At 58.5% G+C, this 23,185-nt stretch overlaps 1 protein-coding gene and 1 long non-coding RNA gene across 3 annotated transcripts in view; both read right to left on the bottom strand.

Moving 5' to 3' along the window:
- On the bottom strand, window positions 1–5,707 carry LOC125612960. Its single transcript, XR_007343453.1, has 3 exons — window positions 4,714–5,707; window positions 3,723–3,815; window positions 1–338 (listed from the first exon to the last, which is right to left on the bottom strand). It is a non-coding gene; the product is annotated as an uncharacterized LOC125612960 (long non-coding RNA).
- A 264-nt stretch (window positions 5,708–5,971) lies between these two features.
- Window positions 5,972–23,185, bottom strand: part of Ccdc102a (coiled-coil domain containing 102A) — a 17,904-nt gene continuing 690 nt past the window's right edge. Inside the window, exons 2-9 of one of the 2 annotated variants that reach the window (XM_048792127.1) lie at window positions 16,379–17,165; window positions 14,498–14,724; window positions 13,658–13,766; window positions 11,808–11,924; window positions 11,295–11,504; window positions 9,330–9,500; window positions 8,478–8,581; window positions 5,972–6,464 (exon numbers count right to left, since the gene is read on the bottom strand). In XM_048792127.1, the coding sequence (XP_048648084.1) occupies window positions 6,335–6,464; window positions 8,478–8,581; window positions 9,330–9,500; window positions 11,295–11,504; window positions 11,808–11,924; window positions 13,658–13,766; window positions 14,498–14,724; window positions 16,379–17,023 (1,713 nt within the window). In that variant the 5' untranslated portion in view covers window positions 17,024–17,165 and the 3' untranslated portion in view covers window positions 5,972–6,334. The remainder of the gene's footprint in view (window positions 6,465–8,477; window positions 8,582–9,329; window positions 9,501–11,294; window positions 11,505–11,807; window positions 11,925–13,657; window positions 13,767–14,497; window positions 14,725–16,378; window positions 17,166–23,185) is intronic. The other variant, XM_015488668.2, reaches the window with a different exon arrangement.

Below are 23,185 nucleotides of genomic sequence, written 5' to 3'. Positions count from 1 at the left end.
GAAGGCTTTTTAGACAATCAATTAAAAGCCTGGGAGAGGGATTATCTCATTGAAATATCAATTTTTAATAGCGCTGCATCTGTGAGTTTCCTCTCAAAAAAACTTTGTGCAGTGCGCTCGCCGTCTTGTTGCTCTGACTCGGCTCCCTGCTGAGCCTCTGGGCAGGCCTCTGGGCACCCGCCTGGAGCCGGGGCCTGCGGGGAGCCGGAGGCTCACTCTCCATTCACCCAGGGCTTGGCGAGCTGGCTGTGTGCCAGGCAGAGGGGCTGGTACCCCGGTGAGCGCGGGCGCAGGAAGCGGGCACTGGTCAGGTGGGGAGATCAGGAAGGTGAAGTCATCTGGAAAAGTAAATGTCAAGAGACAGAACTGGGGGCTCACGGGGACCTGGGAGCACAGGAGCGGGGGAAGCGTTTGCCACTTCTTGCCCTTGGGGAGTGGCCTTTAAAAGGAGACCAGAGGGTGTGAAGGGAAGCTAACCCAGGCAGAAGGAACAGCACACCCGGTGGCCCTGAGGCAGGAAGGGTGATGGAGGAGTGGAAGGAAGGCCGGGGCGGGGACACAGTTGGAAGGGCCACCATCCAGACCTCCGCGGTCCTGGAGGCCAGGGAAGGGTGTGTGGTCCCTTCAATGAACCCCGTGAGCCTCTGGGAGTGGCCCTAGTTCGAGTCCTGCTTCTTAGCTGCGGTGAGGCCAGGGCGGATGCTGCAGGCCTTACCTTGGCTTTCTCACCTGCGAGGCCCGTAACAACGTGACCACCCTGGGCTGTGGTGGTAGCCCAAGAAACCACAGAGGCCGATTCCCAGGCTGCACCTCTTTTCTCTGGGCCCCACCCCTCTTAGCTTGGCAGCATCTTCAGCTCCCCCCTTGGGGACGGGATCAGATAAGCTCTATCTGATGCAATATTCCCACAGCCAAGTTCCCAAGGAGCTCATTCCACACCTGACTCCAATTTAACAGGGAAGGGAGTGGGCGGGAGGGGGGGTGGCCGGGAGCAGACAGAGCTGCCTGCTCTCTGAGGTGACAGCCCTTCCTGCAGTGAAGAGCCCCCAGGCCTCAGGGGGAGGCTCCCGGGATTGGCTGGGGCAGGGGAGCGGCTGGGTGGGGCCAAGTCTGCAGCCGCAGATGGGGGACAGTGGATCCCTGGCCCAGCTGAACAAATGCACTTTCCCCACCTGGATAATGGGGGGTGGCGGGGACACACGGGTCAGGACAGGTGCCCTTGGACAACCAAGGGCAGACGAACAACTGCACCTCTGGGGTCTTGACCCCTCCTTCTACTCCCCACAGAACACCCCCAGATTACAACCGTGGACACTGAGGCTCAGAGGCCGAGCTTCTTGCTTCGTTAGCAGGGAGGAGAACCCACATAGGGTTGGGGTGCCCTCTCTAGAGTTTTTGTAAATTTATTTCTTGGGTGCTTGCACACACTGGGCAAATGGTCCATCACGGATCTATATCCTCCGGAGTTATTTTAATAAAGGGGCAACGGATTAAGATCCTATTGGAGGGGCTGGGGTCGCGGCTCCGTGGTAGAGCGCTTGCCCAGCATGTGTGAGGCTCTGCGGTCAATCCTCGGCACCACATATACATAAATAGAATAAAGGATTTTTAAAAAATCCTATTGGGAGTATCTGGGGTTCCCAGGATGCAGTTGCTAGGCACACTGGGAGAAGCCATGTGGCTCAGTGTTTGCAACTGGGTAACGAGGATGGGTGAGACTCGGGATGAGGAAGGGCTTGCGGAGTGATCTAGGGGCACAGGGCTTGGGGACGTCCCTCCAGCTCCTTGGTGCCCCTTTGGCTCTGTCCCCCACTTCCCTGCCCCTCCTTCCTCTTCTCCCTGGCACCTACCCAGAACCTGCTGGGACCAGGCTCAGACCTGAGCTGAAGGCTGTAGCCCCAAATGCCAGCTCTTTGAGTTGACGGGATTTGAACCCTACTCCTGTCACTTGCTGGTGGGTCCTGTCCCTCTCTGGACCTCAGGTTCCCCATCTCCCTGTCGTCCATCTCCTGGGCAGCTGTGAAGATTGCTATTCTGTGGCAGAACAGAGAAGCTTGAGCCCAGCTGACCCTGTCCCTCCCCTCATGGGGAGATTCCGGTTCCTGCAGGCAGGACCCCTATCCCTGTCCTCAAGAGTGGGGCAGTCCAGGCATGTCCCTAAATCCCTGTGAAGGCATCTGGTGTCCAGTCTGACCTGGCCATGAGCAGTTGAAGAGACGGTGCTGGGGAAGCTGGGGTGAGGGGGCTCACCCAGGGCCCGTCTGGACTGTATCTCAGAGTGACAGGCACCGAGAGCCCTGGGAGAAAGTGCTCCAGGGTGAGCCAGCGTCTGGGGGCACTTGTGGGGCCGTGGAAAGCGGCTGGTCCTCTGATTGGAGAGGGGGAGGCCAGGGCTCCTGGAGGAGGAGGATAGGGGCAGAGGCTGGAAGTGGGAAGGGGAGGAGGCCGAGGGTTCTGAGCACGGAACCTCCCCAGCTCGGCTGGAGGGGGCAGGGGAAGCTGTCCAGGGAGCCCCTGCTCCATTGGGAGGCGCCCGCCTGGGGCCCCGGAGGCAGCTGGCGTCTAGCAACCCTGCAATTAGGGAAGGAGGCAGAGAAGCCAGGTGGGGGCGGAGCAGGCTGAGGGCTGCAGCTGGCTCCTGGGTCCTGCCTCTGCCTCCAGCCCCCAACCTGCGGCCCCAGAGGCTCGGCCTGGCGGGGCTAGAGGTCTCCCAGGCAGACAAGCTCCTGGGGTCTTCACAGCCATAGGAAAGGCCAGAAAGGTAACATGAACAGCGAAGTCACGCTGGATGTGGGTTTGGTCGACTCGGACCAGTCTGTTGTGGTTCCCATTTTACAGATAAGGAAATGAAAGCCCAGAGAGGGGAGGCAGCTTAGCAGAAGACACACAGCTAACTGGAGAGCAGCCTGGGTCAGAAGCCCCATTCGTCTGGAGGGTTGTGGTTTGAATGCCTGGCTCTGGACCAAGGAGGGGCTGTCTGGTAGTCAGGTTGGGCAAAATGACCTTGGCTGGAGTGCAAGGGCAGACTGCAGGGGAGGAGGCTGGTCAGGCTGGGTCTGGCCACACTGGTTCTGCAGCCAGTCTGGGCACTCCAGGCCTGGAGGAGAGGCCCTGGCACCACTGCCCGGGGCTACGGCGTTCAGTGCCCCCCTGGCAGCTGCCCTCTAGGAGAAAAGCAGCTGTCCAGCCCCAGCCAGGGGCTGGGTTCCGGCTTCCACCTTCTACCATCTCCACCACCCATCTTCCCTCCACCATCCATCACCATTTCCCTCCTCCCTCTTCCCTGTCTGCTAACACTCGAAGATCCCCACTAAACCCAGGGCACTGTGCAGGCAGCAACCCACTAGTACTCTAGGAATGAGTGGGGCTGGGCCTGGCTGAGGCTGCAGTGGAGTGGGTGGGGTGCAGGGGCCATGTGCAGCCTTGCCCCAGAGGGTGGCATGGGTGGACTCTAGACACAGGCTGCCTGACCTGGGATCCCTGTCTCATGAGATCATTCATCAGCTGTGTGACCTTGGGATAGTTACTTGCTCTCTCTGAGCATAAATTGGGCTGGTGATGATAATAGCCGCCTCCTGAGGCTGTTGGGAAAGATCAGCAAGACACACGGCATGTGAGGCACCCAGTGTGGCTCTTGGCAGTCACCTCTGTGCTGTCGGGAGCCTGGGACAGTGCTGAGCCGTGCATGATGTGCATGTGTCCTGACTGTATCTGGCACTGACCTGGCTCTGTGTGTTTCCTCTCAGTCACTCCAGGGCTCCCCCCTGTTCCAAGGGAAACTGGATTCGGCCAGAGGCAGCACCACGCTCAAGTTCCTGCAAGGTTGGGGCAGAGATCTAGAGGAGATGGGTGCAGGTAAGGTCGGATAAGGGTGGGGACTGCCTACAGCATTCCAAGGAGACATGTCTCTCTGCCCAGCAGCTCTGGCTGTGGGGGAGCGTGAGCCCGAAGTGGCCAGAGGTGCTGATGCCTCAGGAGAGAGAAACCCACACTTTTATGTGAAAACTTCCCATTACTAATATTAGCCATGCATTAAAGGTTTTTTTAAAGCATCATCTGAGCCAAAGCTAATGCTTCTTCTGGCAGGCGCCGCGCCCCGCCCACTGGGAGGCTTGCTGTAGGGAGGGGAGCGCAGGGGGCTGGAGCAGGGACCCAGGGGACCCCAGCTGAGCTGCCCCTCCACAGTGGGGGTGGGAGGCGGCCCTTTCCTGCCATTCCAGGTGCAGCCTGGGGAGAGATGGGCTGTAGGGGGCCCGGCTCAACCCAATCTCGCCCGGGTGCCATGCCGGGCAGTCTGGGAGCCCGGAAGGGGCCTGTTCTGTGTCTGGGGTGGCCGGGCAGGTGGAGGTGGCTCCCAGGGCTGCTACCAGCAAGGATCTGGCTCCTAGCTCCTGGGGTCAAAGGGCAGCACTTTGAGCCATCCTCGGGCCAGCTTCCTGTTTGGCAGGAAATGGTCCCTTCCCTGCTGTGGCGACTTCAGGGTGGGGGCTGGAGGGGCGGGAAGTCATCCCCCAGGGGCCCCTGGGACCTCTGCCTCCGCAGCAGCAAACCCCACTGGCTGGCACCGTTAGCCAGGCTTAGCTCCCGGCTGGGCTCCTGGGCCCAGGGCTGGGGTGTCCCTGGGCCCCAGCACTTGGCCTCAGGGAGACCTCACCACTAGGCCACATTTAATGCACTCCTCCCCCTGGTGGGGAGCCCCTTCCTCAGTCTTACCAGACTCCTGGTGCCGGGCTCAGCCCGCCTCTCCTGCACACCCCAGGAAACAGGGCCTCACCCCCTTCTGCTAGGGCCTCCCCAACAATGCCGCCTCCCACAGGAAGCAAGCCCTGGTGGCTCAGAATTCGCCCAAAGCACTTCAACCCCAGAGGCAGGTCCCCCCTGAGTCCCACCTTGACTAGAAAGGTTCCCACTACGGTGATCCCAACAACCACTCCCATCAGGGTTGCGATGATCTTCTGGTTATGGAAGGTTTCAAAATTAAACATCAAAAATAAAATAAGGGCTGGGGCTGTGGCTCAGTGGCAGAGCACTTGCCTTGCACGTGTGAGGCCCTGGGTTCGATCCTCAGCACCATATAAAGGTAAATGAATAAAAATTATTATAATTTTGTGGCCATAAAATTATTGTAATTTAAAAAAATAAAATAAAATTACCTGTAATGTTACTATTCCTAGAGCGGAGCTGAGGGAAAGAGGGTACAGACACAGCTCCCCATTACTACTGTGTCTATGTTTAATGTGCTTACGACACAGTACTGACTGTGCCACACCTCCCTCTGGGTGAACTGCCATTGATCACCTGCACTTCATCCTTGTGCCCAGCTGGCCACTCCCTCCTGTCCAGGGCAGACCCCCAAGTGCTTTGATAATAACTAACCTTTATGTCTCTGGAGAAACTCATCAAATTCTCTTGAAGACTGTCATTGTGTGAGACCACTTGGGGAAACTAAGGCTCAAAGAGGACAAGTAACTTTCCTGAGACTGCACAGCCAGTGAGGACCAGAGTAGAAATTTGAACCATCAGGTAGCAGAAGTGCAGTCTCCACTTTTCCACATGGCTGCGCACAGCATCTCCTCCTTCCAGCTAGGATGCTCCTTCCTTCCTTCCTTCCCACATTCATTCATTTTTAAAATTTTTATTTATTTTTTGGGGGAGTACTGGGGGTTGAACTCAAGGGCACTAGAGCACTGAGCCACACCCCAGCCCTATTTTGTATTTTATTTAGAGACAGGATCTCACTGAGGTGCTTAGCGCCTCGCTGCTGCTGAGGCTGGCTTTGAACTTTCGATCCTCCTGCCTCAGCTTCCCGAGCCACTGCTGGGATTACAGGCGTGCGACACGGCGGTGGGCTCATTCATAAAAAAATCATGTCACTTGATGCTCCTGAGCTCTGGTTCAGTGTCAGGTGCAGGCTGACGCTGACCCCCATGTCCCCTCCTGGGTCAGCCACATTTTTAGGACTCTGCCCCAAGAACTTGAACTCCATTTATTACAAAAGACTGGGTTCTTCGCATGTATTATGAACAGCTCCTGCCAGACCACCAAGGCAGCCCAGTGGGGACCCCAGCAACCTTCCCCGGACAGGCTCCACCCTGCGTAAATCCTGGATGCTGGGGTCACCTGGATTGGGCCCACACAGTCCTGGACGTGCATATGACATACATGAGGCAGGAGTCCCTTCCCCAGGCGTCCTGTGAGGCCATGGAGGGAGGGATGGTCCGTGGTGGGAGCCGTGTCTGTACCCACGGCAGCACAGGCAGCTGTGCCCCTTCATGTGGCTGGTCAGCCTGGGGGTCTGTGGCTTCCGGCCAGTCCTGCCCAGCCCTGGGAAGTTCTAGGCCACTTGGATCTGCAGGTCCTCGTCCTCATCTAGGTCACTGGCTCCATCCCCGGCCTCCTCGGTGCCAAAGCGGGTGCTGCGGATCTTCCCGAAGAGGGGGGCGTTCTGCTGCTGCCTGCGGAGCCTGCGGGGGGCAGAGGGTGACGGGTCAGCACGGGTCTGCCACCTCCTGATAACGTGGCTGCAGTTGGGTTGATAGTGGCTGCAGCCTCCCCAGGCCCTGACAGGGCCAGCACCTTGTGTGACCTCTGCTCTGTCCCTGGTGGGGACTCAGGGAGGAGCTACTGTCAGCCTAATTATAGACAAGGAAACTGGGCCCAAAGACGCTGAATGAGTGCCCCCAGTCACAGGGACAGGCGGCCATGGGGCTGGGCTCTGGGGAGGGGGCTTGGAGAGGTAAGGACCTGGTTGAGGTCACACTGCAGGGCCGGGGTCCCAGGCCAGCCTCCAAGAGCAGAAGGAGCAGGGTTTGGTGGTGGGGGAGGGAGGGGGGTCTGAGCCCCTCACCTTCCCAAGGTCAGCGGGAAGGTGCTCAGCCCTAGGTCCTCCTGTCAAAATTCCTGAAGCCAAAAACGTGGAGGCCAACTTGGCCTCTAACAAGAGCCAAGGGAGGAAACGCCCCGCCCCGCCCGGCGGCTTCCTGGAAGGCATGAATTATTAACGGGCGGGGAGGGGCCGGCGCTCCATTACCGCGCAGTGATTTGTGAGCTGTCTCCGAACATTAAAGTATAAAAAGTGGGCAGCTAAAACGAGGCAGCGGTGCTGGGTGGCCCTGCCCGGCCCCAGGGAGGCGCCCGCCTGTTGTGAGAGTTTCTGGCCCCTGAAGAATGTGGCTGAGACTGCGGGGAAGCCCTGGACTAGAAGGCCTTTGGAGGGGTGTGCGCGGCGTGGGACAGGCACAGTCTGCCCAGGTTGGGCTTGACCCTTGGTGGGCCCTTGCGCGACACCAAGGGCATCATCATCTCACGAAGCTGGGGAAACTGAGGCTCAGTCAGCCACAGCACAGCGCTGTCCAGAGCCTGGACTCTCAGCCGTGAGCTGAGCGCACGGCCTCACATAATACATGCTCAATAAATATGGGCTGCTGATGACGGGGTGACCCTGCAGGGCCGCCTGCCATCTGCGTGGCTGTGCAAGGGCTTTCTCTCTTGGGCCTTAGTTTCCTCCTCTGCCTGCCCCCTCGAAAAAAAGACCCCTTCCCTCCTTTCTCTTTCAGAAGGAACAGGCTGCTTCTGGCACAGTATCTAACCGGCAGCCGGGGTAGTCATGGTGGTAGTAACAGCAGCAGTTGGATCAGCATTGATTGCGCCAGGCGCTTTCATAAGCATGACTCAGCCCACTGAATTCTCCCAATGGCCACGAGGTGAGAACTATTCTCACCCCCATTTTACAGTTGGGGAAACTGAGCCAGAGACGTTAAGTGACCTAAGACTACCAAGTGCCTCAGCACAGAGCACGGACCTTCCACCACCCAGGCAGCCTGGCTGCAGGTAAGAGAAGGCAGGTGACGGCCTGGCCAGTGCCAAGCACAGGGAGGGATGCGGGTCAGTCCTGTGGCCCTGGCTTCCCAGCTGTGGGAATGGGGAGGGCAGGGCCCTGAACTTCTCCACCATCTCCTGGCATTAGGGGAAGTGCAGGGAGAAGGTGTGACTCTCAGAGGGCAGAGTGTGCCTCTGTCAGAGACCCTCTGTCTCACTGTAGGGGCTGATGGTCCTGCTGGCACTGAAGGTCTTGCCTGATATTAGGGCAGGGCCTCTGTATTCCCTGGCCTCCAAACCCTCAGATCCCTGCTGGCCTGGAGTCACCCCAGCCCTGGGGGCTCCTTGTTCTGTCCACGATGCCCAGCCTGCTGGCCCTCCCAGGGCTCTGCTCCTCGGGCCTGACCTCTCTGGCCAGGCTTCCTGCCCTTGCTCCCGCCCACAGCCTGCCGATCCAGGCCTCCAGCTGCTGTGGCTTCCTGCACCCCCCTTGGCTTCCTGGCCCTGGCCCTTCCGGTCTGGAAGGGACAGGATTTGGGCCCCAGGACCCTTCCTTCCCCGTCCCTGCTCTGGCTCTGGGGGGGCTCTGGGCCTGGCAGGTTTCCCTGAGCCACACCTGGGCCGCGGGCCCTGGCCACGCAGAGGCCCCTGTGGCCTACCTGGACTGCAGGTGCTCCAGCTGCACCTGAAGGTTCTCGCTCTGCTCCATCTGCTCGTCCAGGGACCGCTGCAGTTTGCGCGCCTGGTTGTGGGCCTCGTCCAGCTGTGGGGTGAGCAGGGACCAGAGCCCAGGGGTCACGGTGGGCAGGGACAGCCAGGCCAGACACTCCTCCCCTCCACTGTGGGGCCGTGTTTGCTCCTAAGGCCTGGCCTGAGGTGCTGTCACTCCTGTGCCCTCCCCAATCCACTCATCCTCCAGTGTCCCCAGCCACTGGTCCACCCACCTGTCCCCTCAGCCTGCATGGAATGCCCACTCCCCTCACTATGGAAAACCTAATCAGCGCGCTCCACCCGCCTAGTCCTGTGCCCACCTCCCCGACACCCCCATCCCCACGAGCCCTCCCTCCTTCCCTCTGTCCACTCATTCTTCTGCCCATGGATGTCCAGCTGTCCAGCTATCTGACCACGGTCTACGCGTCCAGGAGCTGTCTGTCTGTACACCTGGAGTTCACCGATCCTTCCCCCAGTGTCAGAGAGCTGCTGTCTGAGCCCCTCTGTCCACCCTCCCTTCTCCTCCTCCCATCCACCTGTTCGTCCCCCCGGGGCACCCTCCTGGTCCTCTATTTGTGCCGCCCACCCCTGGTCCATCCACCACTCACCTGCCATTGCCTGGGTCTTCCTCTCCCCACCCTCCTGGCCCCGCCCCGCCTGTCCATGCATCCACCTGTCACTCCCCTACCCACCACCCGAGGACTTTGTGCCAGCCCCCAGGGCCCCAGCACGGCGCACAGCAGGGCCCCGAAGTCCCACTCCTCCTGGGGACCCACAGCTGCCCGGGCCGCGGTACTCGCCTCGTCCTCAGCCTGGGCCAGCTCCTTCTTGAGCTCCTCCACCCGCAGCCGCAGCTTCTTCACCTCGGCCTCGTGCTGCTCCACCCGCCGGTTGGCGTGCGCCAGCTCCGCCACCTTCTCCTGAAACTGCTTCTTCAGCTTGCCGTGCACGTGCTTCAGGTCGGCCAGCTCCTGGAGGTGGGGGCGGGGACAGGGAGGACCCAGTGTCACTGGGCGCTGGGCCAGGGAGTCCTAGGGGTCAGCAGCTCTAGGGGAGTGGGGCGTCTCCTCTTCCTGCTGCCAACACATGGGCATTATGGTCTGGAGAGCAGTGGAGGTGCCATCTAGGGAGGTCTAGAGGCTTGGGAGATGAGGCCAGGAAGGAGAAGGCTGGGCTGTGGAGGACCCGGCTCCCCTTTAGACGAGGCACTGAGATGCCCCAGGATGCCCAGCAGATGGTGGAGCTGCAGGGCAGGATTTCTCAGGAGGGACAGAGCATTTACAAACCTGGGTCTGAGGGTGACTGAAGCTGGGGAGAGGGCATCTGAGGAAAAGAGGTCAGAGGTGGGAGTGCCCAGAAGAGGAGGACCAGCCAGCAAAGGTGCCCAGCCCTCAGCACTGGAATCTGTTTTCCCTTCTGCAAACAGCATCATCCTTTCTCTCTGCCAACCTGATCCTGGTTCCTGTCTCCGTCATTTCTCGCTTCCTTGGGCGCAGCAACGGCCTCCCCTGGCCCTCCACCCAGCACAGTGGGCAAGAGGGAGGGCAGCCTGCCCACACCTGCCTCCTGCTTTATTTACTTATTTTCTGTGGTCCTGGGGATTGAACCCAGGGATGCTCTACCACTGAGCTATATCCCCATCCCTTTTTTATTTTGAGGCAGTCTTGCCAAGTTGCTCAGGCTGGCCTCAAACTCGTGATCCTCCTGTCTCAGCCTCCAGAGTCACTGGGATTACAGGTGTGAGCCACTGTGCCCAGCTCACCTCCTGCCTCATGTACCCTGGTCCCCTTGCTCACCCCCCTCCAGCGGTGCTGCCCTAATCATTCTCATTATTCTCCAGTTCTCTCCTCCCCCCCCACCAAGTCAGCTTACCAGTTAACCTCTGCTCTTCTTGAAGACTCAGCTCAAACCTCACTGACTGCGGGGAGCTTTTCCAGGACCCTGGGCCTAAGCTAGGTTTCTGGGTAGCCCCTCTTCCTGCCACAGCTCTGGAGCTGTGACCAGTATGAGCACATATGACAGTGAGAATGATGCCTGCATCTCCTGAGCTACCAGCTCCGGGAGGGGCGGAGAGGTCAGCCACCTGTCTGCTCACTGCTACGTCCCCAGCACCTAAGCAAGTGCTTAATACATGCAGCTACTATGTATCACTGGGACTGACCCATAGTAGGTGCTCAATAAATGTGGCTGCTAAACCAACTGGTCTAGCATACCGGGGGGGACTCAATAAATGCAACTATAGGTTGAGCTTCTCTCATCAAAAAGGCTTGGGACCTAAAGTGTTTCATATTTCAAATATTGCAATCTTTATATGCATGCAATGAGGTATTCTGAGGATGGGACCTAAGCCTAAAGATGAATTTTATTTTATTTTATTTTATTGGCACTAGGTATTGAACTTTGGGGTGCTTTACCACTGAGCAACATCCTATCTCTTTTTTTAATTTTTGAATTTTGAGACAAGGTCTCCCTAAGTTGCTGAGTCTGGTCTTGAACTTGGATCCTCCTTCCTCGGCCTCCTGAGCTGCTGAGTTTACAGGTGCATACTACCACACACAGCTTGCACATGAAATTAATTTGTGTTTCTTCTACACCTCATACCTCACTCACCGAGGCTGAACATAATTTCATACAATATTCTGATGGACCTGTGTTTTGACTGGGACCCATCAAGTCAGGGGTGGACTTTGCTGGTGGGCCTTTCAGATTTCAGGTTTGTGGATTAGGGACGCTCAACCTGTACAGTGGGGGTTCTGGATGGGCACCTTGTTCTTCTCGAAGAGCGCCGCCTGGCTGGCCCGCAGGTCGCAGTCCAGGGCGCTGGCTGTTTGTCGCCGTCGCCGGGCCAGGGCCTCCTCCAGGTCGCCGACCTGAGCGCGCAGCTTCTTGTTCTCCCGCTCCAGGCCCAGCTTCTCCGTCTCCAGCCGCTCCCGCCGGCCCCACTCGGCCGCATTCTCGGCCTGCAGACGCTCCATCTGCGACAGCCGGGACGGAGTGAGCCCCTGGGGGAGGGGGCTGGAGGCCCCCACCGCCCCGAGCCGGTTTGGGCTGCAGGAAGTCAGATCCAGCTGCAGCCGCTATATTAAGCCGAGCGTCTTCCACGTGCGCAGGATGTGGGGCGCTTCTGGTCTTTGTGAGGCGTTGGGGGGATCCCTGCAGACTGGGGGATCCTGGGGGCGTGGCTGACCCCCACCCACCCACCAGAGCAGGCCTGGCTCGGCTCTTCCCGGTGACTGCCGATGGCGGGGCCCCTGTGCCCCAGGCCCCGGGCCGCTCACCTCGCCCCGCAGCTCAGCCATCTTCCGGTCCATGCTGGAGCGCGCGCCCAGCTCGTCCTCCAGGTCCTCGGACATGCGGCCCAGCTCGTCCTGGTGCGCCTCCTTCAGGATGCTGAGCTGCAAGGACACCGCCCAGCCTGTTTACAAGAAAACCGCGGGATCCATCCCTAACAGGCCTGGGGAGGTGCTCAGCAGAGAGCCTTGGCCGTGCCCACGTGGGGACAGGTGTCCAGACAGGCCCTGACTCTGACCACTCTGCCATTTCCACTGTCGCCCGCTTCCTGCCCCTTACCATGGAGCCCCCCAGGGTTCACCGTGGCCTCCTCGCCATTCTCCAGGACAGGGCCCCAGCCGGAGCTTTGAAGAGGGCCAAATTCCAAAGGATGCCCCCCGCAACACCAAAACCCCCTTTGATGGCTCCCAGGGGGTACTTGGGACAAATCCAACTCCTGTGATCTCAGGTGTCCTGCACAATGGGAGTCTCGTCCGCTTTCCTCAGCCTCATTTCCCACCGCTGTCCCCTCCATTACTCGAGTTCCTGCCTATCACGTGGACTCTGCATATGTGCCTGGAACATTCTGAGGTATTTTGCAGGATTGACTCTTTTTATCCCCAGGCCATAGCCTAAAGGCCCCCACCCTGAGGAGGCCTCTCCTGGCCACCCGGCCTAGTGGCCCACTGGAATTGCAAGTTGAGGGGACAGGCAGCACGTCCATCTTCTGTCTCTGTGTCCCTGTGTGGCCTAGGTACAGCAACCCTCAGCATGCACTGATCTAAACACGGCTCTGCAAGCAGGTGCATCAGAATCCGTCGGGGTGCTTTTAAAATACTACCATTCCCTGCTGGCCACCAGTGGGACCAGGCATACTGCTGCTCCACGTGAGCTTGACAATGAGACTTAATCACACCGAGGGAAAGGCCCCAGATGCAAGACAGAGAATTTCTGCTAAACTGTGTATTTGTGTTTCACTCACGTTTCTTCAAATGATTACTCTTCACAAGTTGAGGAGATTAATGAGGTAGGGTTCTGGACTCAAGCCCCTAAGATGATGGATGATTCAGGAAGGAAGGGAGGGGGTCTGCTTCTTGGACTTTTAGGAGCTTCCCTAAGAGGTTCTAAGGGACGACCAGACTCCTCCAGGGCACAGCCTCAGGTTGTGCGACGTCCCAGGTCCTCCCACCCCTGGGAACCCAGTGGATCCAGCCTGGCTTTCCCTGGCTGCCTGTGCCCCCTGGTGGCCACTGAGGTCTGCACAGGAGGCAGAAGTGGCAGCCCAGCCTTTCCTGAGACCCCTAATTGCAGTGGTCACTCCCCTCTACGGAGCCTCAGTTTCCTCCTCTGTAATATGGGGATGTGAGGACCAGTTCCTTCGACTGCCACGAGATCCAGCACACACCAGGCACCCAAGGAACATCACACTCCATTCCTTCACCCTTCGTCCTGTGAGATCTGGACCACTTTGTGGCCTCACCTCTCACTACTCTCCAGCAACACTGACCTTCTCTGTGTCCTTCACTCTCTAGGCTTGTTCTGGCCACAGGACGTTCGCATTTGCTGTGAACAGCTGCTCCCATCCCTTCTGAAGGATGGCTTCTTCTAACCCCTTGAGGTCTGGCCTCAAATGTCACTTTAGAGAGGCCCTTCCTGGCCCGCCACTCCTGTGTCTCATGACATTATGTGTCTGGTTATTGCCACCCCCCTGCCCCTGGCTTCCACAGGTAACCTCCTGAAGGTACCCTGATACCCAGAACCACTGAGGAATGAATTCTATTCTGTCTCCCATCCCAACTCCCAAGATTCAACAGCGTGTTTCTGCCACCTCCAGGAAGACCCGCTGTCCCCAACTCACTTGCTTGAGCATCTCCTGCTTGGTCTTGCTCAGCTCCTCATACTTGATCTTCCACTGGCTGAGCTCCCCCTCCAGCTTCTCAATGTTCCTGCTCAGGGCCATCTTATCCCTGGGAAAGGAACAGGAAGGGGCAGGCAGACACCTGTATTTCTGTTTCAATTAGGACATTGCGGGGTGGTGGGCAGTGCTGGGGATTGAACCCAGGGCCTTGTGCATGTGAGGCAAGTGCTCTACCACTGAGCTACCTCCATTACCATTAGGTGGATTTTCATTTGTTTGGTATTTTTGGCTTAAACAGCAGCAATTTATTGTCTCTCAGATTTGGAGTCTGGAAGTCCAAGGTCACATGCTGGCAGAGGTGGTCCTATCTCGGGCTGTGAGAAGGTACCTGTTTCAGGCCTCTTTCCTAGCTTTTGGTGGTGTTCTGGTCACTTTTGCCACTCCTTGGCCAAAGAAGCAATGACCTCTGCAGAAGCATCACCACAGGCTTCACCCTTACAAAGGCGTTTAGTTCTTTTACCCACTGTGGAGCTGGCGGCCAAACCCAGGGCCTAGTGCAGGCTACACAGCTCTCTATCACTCTCTCCCCCACCAGAACACACGCTCCACAAAGGCAGGGACTTGTCTTATTTATGGCCGTGTGGTCAGGACTGAGCACAGCGCCCGTCCAGAGCAGATGTGAGATGTAATATTAGGATGAATAAAGAAAAACCTGCTGTGGGTCCTCCAAAACCCAAGGCTCGTGCCTGAATAGCACCTGCACCTTAGCAGCTCTCCGGTGCCGTCACACTGACTTTCCTTCTGGCCCAGCCCCCAGTCCCTGCCTGCCCCCCGACTCACTCTCGCTCCTTGAGCAGCACCTTCTGGGACTCGTCCAGCCGCAGGCGCAGGGCGGTCAGCTTGGAGGTGTCCTCCTCGGTGCTGGTGGTGTCCTCCCAGGGTAGCCGGCTGCGCTCCTGGCGGCTGGAGCTGCCCCGAGGGCCCCCAGACCCCAGGCTGCGAGCCTCCCAGCAGCCCTCGGGTTCCTCTGGTCTGTTCTTCAGGAGGGTCTCCACCAGCTCCAGGTCCTGTGGGGACCAAGGTGGGGGCTACAGCAGTGGCCACTGAACCCCGGCCCTGGAGGCCTTTCTCCTGGCCTTTCTAGACCGTGGTCTGGGATCAGCGTGGAAGTCACGCAGTGTCTCTGGGCCCGGTTTCCGCTCCTGCAGCCTGCCTTGAGTCTCTGGGAAGAGGGACACCCTTCACCTCCTGGAACTGCAGACAGACACCAAGGTTTCCTGTATCCTGGGAGACTCCCCAGGAAAGGTGCTGCGTTTCCTGGTCACTGGACACACACAGACGTACAATGGCACCGGTCAGAACCAACGCCGAGGCTCAGGTTCCTCCCAGGGCTTAGGAAGATCCCTCAGAGGAGTCCCAGCTCTCCAGTCCTGTTTTTTAGGGGCAGACGCTGAGGTACGTGGAGGACAGTGGCTCTGGGGAGTCCCCAAGGGGTGATCTCTTCCTCCTCCTGGATCTCAGATTATCATGAGTGGGGTGCCCTGGATGTCACCTGGCCCAAATCCCCTTTTCACAAATTGGGAAACAGGGAGGGAAGGGACTTGTTCTGGATCACAGGACACGGAAGTGGCTGTCAAGAGTGTAAGCTCAGACTGCAGACCCAGGGCTCTGCCCCCGGTCCCCACAGCCTCCTGACTATGATCATAACCAGAATGAATATTAGGCAGGAGCAGCACTGTGAGGCCCTAAAAGGGACGGGAACCTCTGCAAATACCAGGCCAACTTGGGGAGAGGTGCCTCCGTCACCAGAGGTGGCAGTGCCCACTCTAGCCCACAGAGAGGGGGCTGGGCCCAGACAAGGGGCTGCCAAGATGCTCGTCTGGAAAGGGGCTGTCTGGGTCTGGAACTGGGGAGCAGAACCAGGACCCTGCCTCAGGTGGCCTTCTGGAAACAGGCCTGCTGGCCCAGCGGCTCTGACCATTCATGCTCCAGCCATACTGACTGTCAGCATCTGGAGCCAGATGGCCTGGGTTCAAACCCACTCTAATCACCAGCTTGGACCTTGGTTCTGACCCTTCCTGTGCCCTGGGTCCTTAGAAGGACTGCGGGGATAGACTAAGTAATGTGCACGCAGTGTTTAGCAGGCAGAGGCACTGGGCATAGGCACTGGGCCAGGGGGCGGTTGTTGCCATTCCCCGAACCCCCCAGGCCCTCTCAGCCTCTGATCTTTGCAGTTTCAGTGCCATCTGGTATTTTCCATGGCTAATTCCTGCTGATCTTCCCAGTGTCAGCTAAAATGTAGCCTCTTCCAGGAACTCCTCTCTAAACCTGCCACTGCCCCCACCCAGCCTGGCTCAGGGACCTCTTCCGTGGCTCCTAGTGCCCTGACAGCCCACCCTCAGCCTAGACTGGTCCATGTTATCACCATCCCCTTGCTATTCAAGTTTGACAAATGAGTAGATTCAGCTCTGGTACTAATGATTTTGTGGAATCCCTCTCCTGCTGCTCAAAGGAGAGGGTTCTCTGGTTCTGCTGACTTCTCAGGTGTGGGACTAGAGGGACCAACAGAACCTGGGATCCTCTCCCCTGAGGATCAACGGAGGGAGGTGAACCAGAGCCCAACCTGCAGACCACCCCCGCCGCCCAGGTGGCCTGGCCCTCACCAGCTCCTTTCGAGCCCTGCAGCCCTGACTTCTGACCAGGTCCATCAGCCTCACTCACTTCCAGACCCAGGCAAAAGGCTGGCACCTCCTCCCAAACCGGACTTCCGCGCACCTGGCTGCCCTGGGGCCTCTCCGACCCGACGTCGCGCACTGGCTCATGCTCCCGCTCGGGATCCGGCTCTGGGCCTTCATGTATCTTGTCCGCGGCGCCTCGGGAGCCCCGCAGCAGCGCCAGCTCGCGGCCCCGCGCCTCGCACTCTCCCTGCGCTTCCTGGCGCTCGCGCCGCGCACCCGCCAGCTCCTTGGTGAGCGCGTCCAGTCGCTGGCGCAGCTGCCGCACCTCCTCGCGCGCGCGGTTGCGCTCGGCGCGGACCTTGCTCCACTTCTCGCGCCAGTTGGCCGTGCAGTCCGACCACCAGCGCATGGTCTTCTCCATCTGCGCCGCTCGTGCGCGTGCCTCCTCTAGCTCCCGCAAGCGCAGCTCCTCGCGGCTCTCCCAGTCCCCGTCGGCCAGCAGAGTGGACGGCGGTGGCAAGGGCAGCGCGGGCGGCGGCCCCGGCGAGGGCGTGCCGCTGGGTGGCGTGGGGGGCAGCGAGTCGATCGGCCCCATGCGCTCGGGCGACGGGCTGCCCAGGATGGTCAGCAGGCTGCCCTTGGATAGCTGCGGGGACTCGGCCAGTCGGGGACTTGGCCCGTGACTCATGGCGCGGCCAGGGGGGGTGCTGGGCTTGAACTTGTGGCCGGGTTCAGTAGCGGCGCGGGGGACGCCTGGCGTTACCACTGTGCATGATGGTCACGGCGACCCACTGCTTGCCAGGCCATCAGGTAGAGATGCCTCCTCTTATCTGAGGGAGAAGGCAACCATCATTAGGCTGTGACCATCATAGGTCCATAAGATGGGCCACAGCGGCCCACTGGCAAGGGAACAGCCCTGGCAGAGGGAGGTGTGTTCCAGGGCAACCAGTGAGAGAGGCAGGCCTGGCGAGCAAGGGCCTGCAGATGCACCCCGAGTCCCTTCCCGCAGCAGCTCAGCTGATTTGAAACCTGCATTTGCTGTCCTTGACCTCCATGGTGACATCTCACACTGAATGGCTTGTAAGACTGGCCCACCTTCACACACCCTAGGCTCTCATCCTGCAACTCCTCAGAGCTATCACCTCCTCTGGCCACCCCTCAGGCCAGGCCCACCAGCCCTGCCCCATCTCAGCTAACACTAACCAGCTGGCTGGACCATTTACTGGAGTCTGCTGCCTCACTTCATCCCAGGCTGCCAGTCTGCTAAGGGCAGGGGCTGGTCCTGGCCACTGTTGTAGTTCAAGCACCATAGCAATGACCATTTGTATAGGGCTGATGGCAGCGGGTCCCATGCCCAGGACTGTCTGTGAATTACCTCCTGTGTTCCTCTCAGACAACACCAGTGCAGAGTTGTTGAATAAAGGCACTGGCTGGCGACAGTGATGGAAACGACTTTAGACCAGGGGGTTCTGGGGTGGCTTCTCCACTGGAGCTGCCCTCTGTGACCTCCTCATGGTGGCAAACACCTCTGTATCTCACCCAGCCTCCCTCTTTGCCCAGCACTGGCTCTGTAATTCATAGACAACACCCTCCTTTTTTTTTTTTTTTTTGGTACCAATAATTGAACCCAGGGACACTTAACCACTGAGCAACATCCCAGCCTTTTTTTATATTTTATTTAGAGACAGGGTCTCGCTGAGTTGCTTAGGGCCTTGCTAAGTTGCTGAGGCTGGCTTTGAACTCACGATCCTCCTGCCTCAGCCTCCTGAGCCTCTGGGATTATAGGTGAGCGCCACTGCCTGCTAATATCCTCCTTTTAAATAAATGGATGCCTGTCCTTCTGTGTCCCTAACATGCCTTATGACATCAGACTTTCAGGCTAGTCATACCTGCCCTTAAGACCTGCCCTGGGGCTGGGGATGTGGCTCAAGCGGTAGCGTGCTTGCCTGGCATGCGTGCGGCCCGGGTTCAATCCTCAGCACCACATACAAAACAAAGATGTTGTATCCGCCGATAACTAAAAAATAAAATATTAAAAAAAAAAAAAACCCTTTCTCAAAATGAAATTTAAAAAAAAAAAAAAAAAAAAGACCTGCCCTTTGTGGTGGGACTCCATTTCAAACTGTGTGTCCACCTCCTTCCAGTCTCCAGCCCTCGATGTTGGCGGTGTATCTAATGTGAATGGGAAGCTGACAGGGCTGTGCCCCACCCCCCCCAGCCTGAGAGGACATGGGAGGTCTCCTTCCTTGGGTCCAAGGCCCGTCCCCGCCCAACCCACCCTGCTAATGCTGTCCTCTGTCAGGGCCTTCCCCCTGCTGTAGTCCATCCTGGCACTCCCCCCTCCCTGCCCTCTCTTCTCCCTTTTAAGGCCACACAGAGTGGCCCACACTTGCTGTCCTCCCTCCATCCACTCCCTGGCCTCTCATGGGCCACCCACTGTGTCACCATGTCCTCTCTAGCTCCTGGCACACCAGCGCTCCTCTTGCTTGCATGCCTCTTTCAGGACGCTGTCCTCCCTCCCTCTGGCTGCTCCTCTCAGCCCAGCTGGTCAGTTCCCAGGGGTGCCCCTCAGTGCTGCTGCCACCCAGCAGCCTGGGCCCTTCTCCTGCTGCCCGTGCCTGGCCATCTCTCTCATACTTCAACTCCTTCAAATCCACTGTCCACAGCAATAGCTGGAGTGGCTGTTTAAGGACCCAAGCCTGGCGCTCACGCCCCTTCGCTCATTACCAAAAGCCAGAACCCCTCTCCCGCTTCAATCCCAGGCTCAGCCCCCCCCCCGACCCCGGGCCCTCCAGCAGGTCTTCAGTGGCAAAGGAGCCACGGCCCACGGAGCCCCTGCGTGTCATCTGCACCGCCCTGTCTTCTAACCGGGCTCATACTCCATGGTCCTGATCTCTCCCTTGCAAAACCCAACAGCCCCTTCCCCAGGCAAATGCTGGCCTCGCTGCTGCTCTACACGTCTTCCTGCTCCTGCCTTCGCCCGCACAGCCAGGCGTCCCAGGTCTTGCACCACCACTTTAAATCCCTGACTTTTGTGTCGTGGCTCCTCAGGGACCCTGCTACGTTCCTCTAGTCCTCTGGCTGTTTGTTTACTATTTCACCAGACAGGTACTCTAGGCCCAGCTCTGCCACCAACTTCTGGGTCTTTCTAGGCCTCGGTTCCCCTCCCTGTACAATGGGAGAGGAGTAAGGAAGCAAAGTCCTACTCCCCCCACGGCTGGCAGTACTGGGGCTTTCACCTGGGCCTTGCACATGCTAGGCAAGTCCTCTTCCACTGAGCCCTGGCCCTTTATTTTTAAAACTTTGAGACGGGATCTCACTAAGTTGCCCAGGTTGATCTTGAACTTGTGATCCTCCTGCCTCAGCCTCCTGAGTAGCTGGGATTACAGGCAGTGCCACCATGCCTGGCTGGAGCTCGGCACTTCTTCATGAGGTTGCCTCAGATTTATCTGGACAGTTGAAATGCAGCTGCCTGGCCCTAGTGCCCAGACAATGATGCTCAAGAGGTGTGAGCCTGGGAATTTTAGGAGTTCCAAGTTTGGGACATTTTAGTATTTTATGTGGTGCTACCTTCTCACCACCCAGTTTCATACACACAAACACTTGTCCTGAGCCAACCCCACCTGTGCAGCCACACAGAGCCAGGCCCCAGTTCCAGAGGGATCCCTAGCAGGCCAAGTGCCCTTGTGATCAGGGTCTTTGCCTGTACAATGGGGTAGCTGGCCTTGAGGTCCACTGGTGCCCAGACATCTGTGCACACACAGACACCTCTGCAGACACACATGCAATCCCATGCACATAAACACACCAGCAAAACACAACGAGACTGACCCACGTGCACACACAACTACATGGTCCATGGAGAAGCTCACCTGTAGACTCAGACTCACCTGCAGACACACATCATGTCAGCCTACCCACAGAACACACAAAGATGTCCTCATCCCTAGAAGCGGACACAAAACTCACATGCCTCCTCTCCCCATCTTCCTGGCCCAACTCCACATGGAGAAGTTCTTGGAAAAGAAAAACAATGTGTGTGTCTGCGGAGAGGGGGAGGGGTGGCGGAAACCCAGTGGCAGCCCCACAGCCCTCCCGCTGGTGCTGGCCCAGCCTGTCTGCAGGGCCCTTCCTGTAGCCCCTAAGGTAGCCATGTGGCAGGGAGGGGCACTCCACATCCTCTGCCTCTGAAGCTGCCAGGCCTGGCGTGGGGCTTGGCCAGGACCGGGATGCTGATTCCTTCCAGGAATCCAAAGCCCGTGGCACAGGGGCAGGGCAGGCACCACCCAGACCCCTAATGGCTTCCAGGCACCCACGCAAGAGGTGGGGGTGGGGGCTCCAGTCATTCCTTGTTCCCCTTCCCAGCTGCCTGGCAGGGTTCTCCTGGGGGCTGGGGCAGCGGGAGCAGGGAGACTGGGGAACAAGCCTCCTTCCTTTCCCCTACAGGGCCTGGAGAGGTGTGCGCATGCGTGTGGGGATGGGTGGGGGCAGAGGTCCTCAGGTTGGTTTATGGAGAAGCCCATCCCACTGGCACAGCAGAAATCCTGCACGTGTGCGTAGACCCAAGGGCAGCCAGACCTGTCTAGCAATGCCACCCCCTCCATAACAGCCTTGGGGACTCCCAGAGGGGGCAGATGCAGCTGAGGCACAGGGAACAGCTGTACACCACCTCACCTTCCCCTTCCCACCACAAGGCTCAGTGCATGGGGAGCTCCCATGTGTGGGTGGCGGGTTGATTCCCTTAGGGTGTCACCACCCCCAAGGAGCAGGTCAGGGTGGGCCCAGCCACCACAGGCCCTCCCCGCTACTGCCTCCCTGGGTTTCTGTTCAGGCTACCCTGAGCATTCCGAGTGCCCCTCCCACTCTCCAAAACCCCCACCCAATCTTCCAGATCAGTTGCCACCACCACCAGGAAATGCCTTGATGTCCCCATTCCCATCCCCCACCTGGGGGGCACAGCCCAGTAACCTCCCACAGTCAGACCTGGCCAGCTGCCCTCTCATTTTACAGTACGGGTTTCACCCACCCAGAAGGGACACTTGGGCAACCTAGAGCTTCTAGGACAGGCTCTGCATACAGCAGTTGCTTAAAGTTGGCTGATGGGATGGAGAGCAGGAAGGTGAACCATGATCTTGTATTCCATTAGTGGGCAGTGGATATGAGTGGGAATCCCAGCCCACTGTTGTGTTCACTGCCTGTCCCACAACAAAAGCAAGAAGGTTTGAATCCAACATTCACTACAGGCTACAGCCTCAGCAGCCCTGCCCCCAGAAAAAGACCAGGATCCTCTTGTTCACAGATCTGTCTAGAATGTCTCTTCCCTCCTTTCTCCATCAGCAAACTCCTGCAGAGCATTCAAAACCCCAGCATCCACTCCCTTAGGAAGCCTCCCTTAATCTCTGTGTGCAGAGTGTTAGTGCCCCCAAGCACCAGGTGCCTCTCTGGGTTTCAGTCACGGCCACACTGTGAAGTCCATGAGAGCATGTGGTCTTGCAGAGCCCAGCTTACAGCAGACGCCGTGTGAATGCTACCTGGGCTGATGGATAGAAGAGGGACCATGCTACTGTTAGGATCCCCTTGTGACCAGGGACAGTGGAAGGGTTGAGCCATCTTGAAAATCAGAAGTTGGTTTTCAGCCAGGCTCTAAGACAGGTAGGTGTCTGAACCTGTTTGTGACCAAGGTCAGAATCAGAGGTGATCTCATGGCCACTCAGGGTCTGGCCTCTTGCCCAAGGAAGCGTGACAACTTTTTGTTTTGTCCTTAATATGTATGGGTAGGTCTCTCCATATCCACTGAGTTGTGAGCAATGCTAAGACCTGGACTGCGGCCAGCTGACGGGATGGGGGGCCCAGAAGCACTGACTGCTCCTCCCAAGAACACTCAAAACCCCCTGTGTCCTCCCAGAACCTTTCAGGTAGGGCTGTGGGGCAAGCCCAGGGCCACAGGCCTGGCTGCGGGCAGGGAGCAGAGCCCAGCAGGAAACCACAGAGAACAGCCTGATTGGATAAGTGTAGGGCCCACGGCTGGTCAGGCCGCAGGCTGTGGGCACCTGTCCCTCTGACCTGCTGCCTACACTCCAGCCGCTGGACCTCCAGAGGAGAACTGGGAGGCCAGAAAACTGGTCTCCAGCTGGAACTGAGCCCAGCAGTGGGCACCCTGGCTGTTCCCAGCTGCCCCCCATCACAGACTGAAGAGCCACAGTGATATCCTAGATGACAGAATGGAACTCCTTTCTTTACAGATGGGGCAACCGAGGTCCAGAAGGACAGCTATGTGTCCCCACACATCGTGTACCAGCAGCAAAACCAGGACAGGGAGCTGGGGTATTGGGGTTGGTTTGCCTTCTCTCCTGGGTCATGACCACCTTAAGGGGACAATGCCTCTGGGAGCACCTATAAAATGGAGTCCTCAGGTACCAGTGGACAAGTCCCTGGCCTCTCAGGGCCTCAGTTTACCTACCTACAGGGTAGGGAAAGACATTAATAAGATTCCTAAAAAGATCTAACCAAGAGGCGGGCAGGACGCGTGCTAAACGGAACCAGTCCAACCCCCACCATCGCTACGGAGAGTGGGGTGGACAGGGTTACTATCCCCACTTAAGGCAGACAAACCGCAGCCCCGGGTGAAGAACGGGCTAGTCGCGATCAACGCTGGTACCCCGGGAACGGTGGGGCGACTGAGGCCCCCTCCCCTCCCTTCGCAGTAAGCCGTGGCTCCACCTGCCCCAACTCCTTCCAGAAGTTAGTTTCCAGCTCCCCCAGTCGCCTTGGTCCTCACTTCGCCGCCCCCTTTGCTATCGCCCGGGTCCTGTGCGCCCCCCAGCGCCCCCTAGCGGCGGCCCGCGGGTCT

This window comes from Marmota marmota, unplaced genomic scaffold (assembly GCF_001458135.2).
Source record: "Marmota marmota marmota unplaced genomic scaffold, marMar, whole genome shotgun sequence".
NCBI classification, from domain to species: Eukaryota; Metazoa; Chordata; class Mammalia; order Rodentia; family Sciuridae; genus Marmota; species Marmota marmota.
The sequence above is the reverse complement of the archived record's forward strand: the minus strand, read 5'-3'. Positions and strand labels throughout refer to the sequence as shown.